Source organism: Anopheles moucheti, chromosome 2 (genome assembly GCF_943734755.1).
Source record: "Anopheles moucheti chromosome 2, idAnoMoucSN_F20_07, whole genome shotgun sequence".
Lineage (NCBI taxonomy): Eukaryota > Metazoa > Arthropoda > Insecta > Diptera > Culicidae > Anopheles > Anopheles moucheti.
In genome coordinates, this window is record NC_069140.1 from 31,901,206 (window position 1) to 31,910,831 (window position 9,626).

The 9,626-nt window shown below is 46.0% G+C and overlaps 1 protein-coding gene across 1 annotated transcript; it reads right to left on the reverse strand.

Annotated features, from left to right (window-relative positions):
• Positions 1-274: 274 nt before the first annotated feature.
• Positions 275-8,590, reverse strand: LOC128298144 (dipeptidase 1). The gene is made up of 8 exons (XM_053033886.1): positions 8,436-8,590; positions 8,115-8,271; positions 3,811-3,943; positions 3,146-3,543; positions 2,024-2,108; positions 673-748; positions 461-599; positions 275-382 (listed from the first exon to the last, which is right to left on the reverse strand). The coding sequence occupies exons 1-8, from the start codon at positions 8,588-8,590 to the stop codon at positions 275-277; spliced, it is 1,251 nt and encodes a 416-aa protein (XP_052889846.1).
• Positions 8,591-9,626: the final 1,036 nt, after the last annotated feature.

Genomic DNA, 9,626 nt, shown 5'->3' on the forward strand with positions numbered 1-9,626 from the left:
GGCATTACTACGAGTTAGTGAGTGATATGCAATAAAATGGCGAAACTGTATTCGCTTCGTCCTTTGCCGTCGCGCATCATCGACTGGTTTGGTTCGGTTAGCTGTGTGTGCGAGTATACCTTCGGGGCGCTCTAATACCTGCAACCTCTAATCAGCCTGTGGTCCAGCGTACGGCCGTAACCGCAGTCGAGACGGCCCGACGGTTCTGGTGGATTGGTTCGATGGTGTGTGGAAGAGTGAGTGTATGGCCGTCGTCGGAACCGGCGGCACTTCATCACGTACGCGGACCCGAATAGCGACAGTACGAGCGACCGAGAATATCTTCCGGTGGTATCGATTGGTCGATGGGAAGCATTCCCTGGGCTTCGAGTTGATCCCGTATCTAAGAAATGGGATGAAACACGGACGACAGTGTACGGCGGTTTCTGGAAAGCAGTAACGTAACGCGCCACGCTCTTACCTGCTCCACCTGTCGGAAAACTCGTATAAGATTTCTACCGGCTAGCTTCGCTATGTCCTCCTCGGTCCACCGTTCTGATTCTAGCAGTTCTGCGAACAGGTAAGGATACCTGGAGACATCCTCTAAACCTTGCGGTACTCTGCGAAAAGTGAAGCGTGCGAAACATTACGGTCAGTGATGGGCGGAACGCAGCGGCCAGTGGTTTGACTTACAAATTCACCCCGTCATATCCGGCTCCAATCCCGACATGGTCAACGCCTGCCACGTCTCTGATGTGATTAATGTGCGCTGCGGAAGCATAGGATAAGGATGTTATGTTTTTCGATTAACCGATTCTTGTAATTTAAATAGCTTTCAGAGGAAAAAGCTTTCCCTTGCACAGAGCTTAATGACATTTTTAATCCTAAGAAGTGGAATAAGAATGATTTTCTGGCGGTTTCTTTATGGAAGTAAATTCTTATAAATAAGCAAAGCTGGAGTTTAAAAATTCTCTATCCAGGACTTACAATTAATAAATTATACAATAAATTATAAAAGTTAAAAAATAATATCAAGCTGGTGAAATCTGACAACTGATTACTAACAAGTTTGACCGAAAGTATTTTTGTTAAGTACATCTGCGATTTTAATGACTAGTATTGTTTGTGAAAGGTTATTAACACCGTTAAAAAAAACACTTTGCGCATTGAAAATTATGGAAATTTTGGGAGGGGTATGCTACAAAATATATCCGTTACGCTTAAAATTCTACATCTTTGAACACGGAAAATATACATTTGTGTCCTCCCTTGCAGTACAAATTGTGGAATAGTTTACAATGAAGCTTATGTCTAAAAGCTTATGTAATTTTTTGGAGGTAATATTTGTCCCAAGAGCAAGGAATCGCGCAAGTAAAAGCCAACAAGATATTAGTCATTCTCTGGACGAGAATTGCCGACTGCAATCAGATTTAGAAGAATATGAATTAAAAAAAGGGATAATAATCGTGTTTGAATATATAGAATTTGTGAAAACAACATATTAAACCAAAACAATACAATTGTTAAATAATACACACGTAAATGAAACATAAACTTCAAAAATATACAGGCATACATGATTGGTAAAACATTTTTATGTTAAATTAATGTAAAACAAGAAAAAAAACTTTAATAATATATCTAACTCGTCTTCAATCAAGTGAAATTTTGGTTTATGTATTAAAGTAAACTATTTTGCCTACGAAACTATGACGATTTCATGACTTTCTATTTCTTCCCGGCCTTTTTCCACTGTGCCATTTGTGTCCAACACTGTCCGGCGGAAATTGTGTTGGCTCCATACGTCAGCATATTCAAGTGATCCCTACTGTCTGAACTTCTTGAGCTTTTTTTTCCTTGTTGGACATTTTTGGTCTATCCACTACGCAAATTGTACCATGCAAACCTACTACTCTTGTTGGTACTCTTTTCCATCACCCGGACCTCGGTCGAAGTCTTGGGGTTGGAGCAAGTGGTTTAAAATTTCTGTACATTAGAAGCTTTCCGACCAGGCCACTGAGTTATTTACGGGAGTTATACTCACCCACTACATCCTTCAGTGTTGCCTTTTCGCCACAACTCACAAAATGGGGATAGAATGCAACCATGACCAGACCCCCGTTAACGGCCTGCATTCGAGCGTTGGGCGAGGTGTTTCCGATGGTGGGTGAAGATGGGACGGCAAATTGGTAGCGGAAATTGGTTTTCCCGTGGTTCGGTCGTACCATTGTGTTCGTGTTCGGTCGCATGTCGATGCGGCGAGGAGGGCGAAAATCCATCCGTTTCGTGTAGCGGTAGGGCGAAATAAAAGCACAGCAATGCATTAAAGGACGAACATAGATGGTGACATTTTTATGTTGTTTTTGGATCGTTTGACGCGGACCCGCCCAATGGTGGGTATCCCGAAAGATTCATAACGAACGCACACACACGCACAAACACAACAAAGGTGAGGCTAGCGGGTTCCCGTTTCGCACTGAAATATTCATATTTGTGTGCTGATTTTTAATTAATTTCGTGTTATTCTTTTCCGAATGGTGCGATTTCAATGTCGTCGATAAAGAAGTGGCAAAAGATGCGGCTTCCACACGGTGCACATGCTGGTCCACCGCACTGCCAGAACCGTCTCTAAAGCGGGACAATGTCAGCGCAAGAAGCGGTACACACACCGGGCACACAGTACGGCTATATTAAATTTCATCAAATTATGCAAATATTTTGGATCGTCACCGCCGGCTAGCTGGAGCGTCCAGCGTTCTTGGAAGCACAGCGGTACCGATGTATACGAGGTGTATATTTTTTTTTAGAACTCCAACAAAAATAAAGGGAAACATAATATCCACCGGACACCGGTAGGGACCTGAACCGAGGAGCATGGCCGTGATTAACAAACGCGACCGTTCGGCGAGGGGTTGCAAAAGCTCGAGCTAAATTATTTCTATATGGACATTGTCCCTGTCTAGCAGGGACAATATGGGATGGATTTTCATTTTAATTTGCTTTCCAGCTAACTTCATTAGCGTTTGGGACAGTCTTGGTTCTGGAGCTTCGGCAGGAGTTGGACGGGGGACCGGGTTTTAATTGGATCGCACCCACCAGCCCGCCGAAGCGGAGATGTACACTTTGTACTAGGGACGCCGAAGAAAGCGGCGGTCGAAAAACTTACGATTCGCTTCAGCACATGGTCCGGAACGTTGCGCGAGCTGTTGCAGATGGCATGGGCGGAAGAGTGTGAGAAGATGACCGGTGCCTTCGAGGTGGCCAGTGCATCCAGCATCGTCGGTACGGACACGTGGGACAGATCCACGATCATGCCGAGCCGATTCATCTCGGTCACGACGAGCGTACCGAAGTGTGACAGTCCCCCGATGTGGGGCACACGCCCTGGCTCATCAACTTTGCAGCAGTCCGCCCACGGTGTGTTGCAGGTGTGGGTGAGTGTGAGATACCGGGCACCTAGCTGGTAGAAGGTCCTCAGTACACCGAGACTCGTACCGATCGAGTGTCCACCCTCGATCCCGATCAAGCTGGCTAGCTTGCCCGATCGATGGCTCTCTTCGATGCCTGTAACGAAGAAGAGGACGAGAATTGTATATCAAGTAGTTTAGCGCCTGGAAGCATTGATAAAGAAAGATCTGTTTTTAATGCGAAAAAAATAAAAAATCCTCAATTGCATACTTTTAGGCGTTTATCTATTCGTAGAGCTTAAGGTAGGAAGTTTGCTAGATATATTGTTTTTGCTATTTTTCTATTTACAGAATCGTTATGTCTCCGAAGTGATTAGGAGCAGAAAAAAGGGATTGGCAATTTATCAATACCGGAAATACTCACCATCGGCAGTCGTAACTAACGCCATGTGCTGCGGGTAAAGGTTTACTAACCGCCGGATGAGATCGATCTGCTCCAGCGTTAATTGCACTGCGTCCAAATGTTGCGACGAGCAAGGCGCATAGGCCGACCAAAACTGTAACCGAGAAATATCACGAGGGACCAAACAAAACAGAAAAAAACGCTTAATAGAACCATCCATAAACGGAAGCTTTATGATAGGGAAGTGTGCGTACGACCCAGCCACAGAAACCACAGACACACACACACCCCGGGCGTAGCCGGCAGCTGACACGGACAAATGGAATGAAACGAGCAGATCAAACATTTACCCAACCAACTCACGGCACGCAATCACGGACTGGTCGTAAATTTTTGCAGTACTCCGCATCGGAAGCAGGAAGTCGATATCCGCAGCGGGAGCCAGTTAGTAGTAAGCACCGAAAAAGGAACTCGGTACTTCGTGCACGGGGTGCTATTGCGTGTAAAATGATTTACGCGAGTCGGGTTGGCAGGCGGGGAGGGAGGAAACTGAAGGAGGAAAGGACATCATAAAACATAAAGCAAAGCGTCATGTCGGATGTGTTTTTTTTTCTCTCCTGCCGGCACCCCGGTGTACAGCATGGCATGTCGAAGTTCGCAGCAGTGCGACGGCAATGTGAGAAATTTACTTAGAGTTAATTGACTAGTCCCACTAAGGTTAAATGGATTCCTGTTTTGGACTCCTCCCCGAGCCGCTCTACTGAGGGGGGGCGAAAGAAAACCCATTGTGTCAAGAATTTTGCAAACCGGGAAACTTTCAGCAAGTGAGAGGTCGGTAAAGTAGAGAACAGAACGGTGTCAGCGCTAGTCTCACGACACTTTCCGATGATAAGGACAATCACGAAGCATAAAGATAACATTAGCAAAACCACCTTCAGACAAAACTTCGAGGGCTTCTGTGTTTGACCTTTTCCTTGCGACCCTGCCCCGGTATCCCTTTTGCCACGGTACCAGAGTCATACCTCTTCACTTGCAAACAAATAGAGAGGTAGAGGGAGAGAGAGAGGGAAACAAAACAAAAAATGCTACCAACGAAGGAGATGAAGTTTGGCCCGAGATTGAAAGAAGATTGGACCGTCATTGTCGTCTCAAGGGGACAATCAAGGCAGAAGTCGTCCCACTCGGCTATAGCAACCGGCAAGGGCGGGAATATGGACGTACAACAAACGCGTTCAGCACACACACCCTGCATCCGCCCGCTACGGACTCCAACTCCCAGAAACCACGAAGGCTCTAGAAATTGAAGAAGGTAGTCGACTGTGGTTTGGCTTCGTTTGCATAGTGCTTTTTGCCTTGGGTTTTCTTTCCATTTCCAGTTTGTGCCCCGACGGAAACCGTCCGATTCTAACACCTCCAACATATCTTGGAGGTGTGTTGCGTTGGGGGAGGTTTTTTTTTCGTTGTTTTCGTTCTCTAGAGTGAAATGAATTATTTATACCGCTCTCGAGACGTATGCTGGCTGGAGACGGCCGGGATGGAGCTTCGGGCAGTGGCACAAAATGGCACCTAGCTGAAGAGCTGTGGCTGAGAGTCCGAAACGAAGAGTGAATCATTTAATTTTTATAACCATCCTTCTGATTGAGCGTTTTATCTTCAATTAAAAGGGTTGGATTTGTTTTGTTTTATTGTTATTTTTCTTTTGTTTAGCTTTCGGGGGAATGCTTATAGAAACGGTACACGTCAAGAAAGGTAAAAAGCTTGTCGAATAACGCTCACATTATTCCAGGAAGGAAGGGTCCGGTTTTGGGATGATCAGACGAAGGGACTTGGGATGAGATGTAGTTATTCGCCAGTTTTTATCTTTTCCTTGTGAAGGAGGTTGTTAATGTTACTTTAGCTTCTTAGTAAACGAATTCGCAACATAGTATTCGATCGATAAGTATGATCAATAGAAGATAGTTGATGGTCATAGGCTTGAAATGCGATACGAAATCATTAGTCGCTGACCAGAAGTCTGGGAATATTGCTATCTTTTATTCAGTGCTCTTTACTACCTTCTGGAGGAGGACGCAGCGAAAGATGTAAGTAGTTGTATGTATGGCAAATAAAAAGGGAAGTTGCTTAAAGAGAGTATAAAGCCATCGGTGTCGCAACAGAATGACTTCTGCAGCTAGCAATGTTCATTTTATTACATTCGAATACTTTATCTTGTGAATATTGCTCATAGATGGCGCTATTGTTGCTAAGTCTATTCTTCTGCGACACTTGTTCATCGGACAGACAGGCTCGTTACTACAAAGATAAGGAATTTAAATAGTTGATTGTATTTTAAGAAATCAATTAACTTTCATATTTGATGTCCGTTTTTTTTTTAAATATTATCCAATCAATCTAGTCAGTATTACTTTCTGTTGAGATCGTACTTCATAAATACAAACTTGTCATCTTATGATAACTTTCCACATTGTGACAAAATCGCACATTTTTTGGTTTAAAGAAAGAAAAGTACATTTTCCAACGAGATAAACTTCGCTTCGCTTCCTAAGCATCGTTCAATCGTACCAACATTTCTTCACGCTCATTATAGCAAACTGCAACTGGCTTCATCTTCGTGCCAGATCAGACCACCATTGACGGCATTCGTTCACCACCGCATAGCGGGGTAATAAAGAGGATGAAGTTTTCGTGTCGAATTTAAAGCATTAGAGCAAAAACAAACAAGCTTACAACATAAACTTAACAACCGGTCAGGCATTACGATTCCGCTGCCACGCAATCAGCCACCGATCCGATAAGGATGGTCAGTGATCGTCCCATCCATCCTTGGAACACGCTTCCGTTAAAAAAAAAAACAAAACAAAAACGCCAGCGGTGTAAAGCGGAAAAACTTGTTTTAGCTTTTCAACGGTATTCCATAAAATCGAAACAGCAGGGATGTAAGGGATGGTATTTTTTACTCCTTGTATGTGTGTGTGTTTGCTGTTTTCTTACCATTCGCTATCTTTGCACCTCGCAAACGATGGTTCGAGCGTGGGGCAAAAAAAGGGAATAAAAACAAGTAAAGAAGGAAACGATAGTAAAACGGTAAAGCTCGCCAACATCCATCAAACCGACAAAAGTTACACCGGCGCTGGGTCGGTTGGTAATGAAGTGAGTGGTGCGGTGAAAACCGACCAGGACACCATGGAGGTGGCAAATTCGCTCGAAAATAGTCCGAAACGGGTGAGTTTTTATCACGTCCCCAGTTCTGGGTCTGCCAGCAAGATAGGGATGATAGCACTCCCGTGGGTGGTTTCGGTTTTGACGGCCGGTTGGCTTCGGACCGGTTCCGAATGGATGGAGACATTATGCTGGTCCTTGCACGCAGAAGATGCCGACCGTTTACTGGGTGGCGCGTGTTGTTTCCGTTAGCCATTTCCATTACACGCACGGAAACGGGTGGAACGTAAACCGGGCGGTACGGGGAAACGTGAGAACGTGAGTGAGGAAAATTAGTTTCCTGTCTTGGACAAACAAACAAAACGAACCAAAAAAAAAATAAGTGAGAAGACTCTTATTGCTGGAAGCTTTCGACGCACTCAGACCGGTTTGTGTCGCATGGTGGAAATCGAGTATCCGGCCCAAGAAGACACTGATAGGCGATGATGACCGTGGTGATGCGGTGCGATGACAGCTACGAGGATTCCAGACGGTGATGGCCGATACACCACGTCGATTCCGGCCCGACCTAACCGAAGCGAATGGAGCCTATAACCAACGTGAGATAGCGGCAAAGGACAGCACGTTAAAGTTTTGCAAGTCGAGTGCCATTATCTGACATTTCTTCCACGCCAGCATCGCCATGGTGGAAAATCACGTAAAACAACGGTGTCAACGGTGTGGATGATAGTACGGATAGACAGCGTTGTTTTTTTTTTGTCTGTTCCCATTTTCCTTTTTGGCACGGGAAATGGAACCACTTTAACACGGAAACTGTTAAGGTGAATGTGTACGTTTTGTTACGCTCATTGCAGACGTTGCTTTCTTCCCGGCGTACCGGCGCTGCGCAATTTAATGATAACTAGTTGAAAGTAATCACCGGGCGCCGGCGTCTCATTTTGTGCCGGATTGAGCTTTGGTGCAGTGATTAGCTCCTGCGGCTAGCACGATAGCACATCTAAGGAAAAGCACCCGGACAGCGCCCATCGTTAGCTTGGACGGCCGACAGGCAGCAGAAAAACCGCCCACACCATCCATGTAGAGTATTTCATTTTATGAGTAGGTGCTGCTGTGTGCGATTTTACGTGATAACTGGATCGAAAAGGGAACGGAGCGCCTTCACTTACCTGTGCTGAAACCATGCCTTCCTTCAAGCGTCGTAGATCCGTGTGACTCCAGGCACTCGTCGACCAGGGTGTGATGTCGCGTAGGTCCTCGCCAAATCGGAACTCTCGTAGCTGATTCTTGAGAAACTTCCGTATATTCCATGGCAGATCGTTGTGACTGATTGTCGGCAATGGAGGTGGAGTGCGCCAATTTATCAAAACAGGGAAAACCACAAAAAAAAACGTTAGTTCAAAGTGAAGCGTATTGAAACTTGGTACGCTAAACATTAACGCACCATATCTGGCATCATTGGGAAAGTTGGTTGGAAAGTTCCTACTTACCCATCGATTAAAGGCACTTCCTTCAGCACTTTGCGCACGATCTCCATCCGCTCCTCGAGCTGGATGGCCAAACATGTCGAGATGAGATGGGCGATTATTGTCCAGAAGAAAATTCCGCAAAGAATGAAGCCTTCGATCGGCTTCCGGCGACGCATGGCGCCGCACTAAACGCAACGTCGCCGACGTCCTCCACGTCGCCGTTGCAGTCGTCGTGTTTGTGTCGTTTCCTGGTTGGTTCACGAGCCGGCTCGGGGACAGATAGGATTTCGTCCTCGATGGGACTGTCCCTGCCGTCGGTGGACGGGTGCTCACACTCCCGCTGGGATCGGTTGTCCAACGGACGAACCGTCCGTTGCCGCCGCGAGCTGTCCGGTGTGCTGGTGTGCCGTATCCGGAAGTTGGCAGGTGGCACTAGCTCGCCCCGAAATGATTGGACGAATCGGTAGATGATGTACAGAATGAGGATAAGGATGGTGGCGGTGGTGCTGACCCGAGCGTAATAAGATGATCCGGGCGGTCGGGATAGTCAGCTTTCGTGGCGCCGGTGTACCGCAGACGGTAAGGTAGCTTCTGCGCTTGATAGCGTCGGGTATCGGTGATGTCGTTATCGATTCGAACGATCTGTGGTACCATCAACGTGGTTCGTAATGATGGCATCAAGCTTTGTGCGGTGTTCGGCCCAGCTCTTCCAGCAGTGCGAAGGCAGGCAAGTGATCCCGCACGGGAAGATACGATGGATCCAGCTCAAAGCGTACCCGTCAGATGAACGAACTGATTAGAATCGAATGCTGTAGGCGAGATGGGTAGAATGAAAATATGAAAAACCAGAGATAGGGACAAAAAATGTGCGCACAGAAAAGGTAGAATCATTTTGCAGCCTTCGCCAAAAAAGGGAACGAGTCGGATTAAAATCTATTCCTGCTGAGCCAGAAATTTTCGTCGTCTTCCTACTTTGCCCGAAGCTGAGCTACGAATTGTGTAGTTGAAGATTTGCAGCACCATGTTTGAACTTCATTACCTACACCATGTCCCTAACGGAGCGTAAGGTTCAACGTTTAATCAACAGCTTTCGGTGGTCGTAATTATGCGATCTTTCCCTCTCGCTCTTTCTCTCCGTGTACGTGGCTAAAAGGACAACCAAGCTGGTGGTGACGTGACCAGGATGGTGAAACGATTATCATACTGTAATCC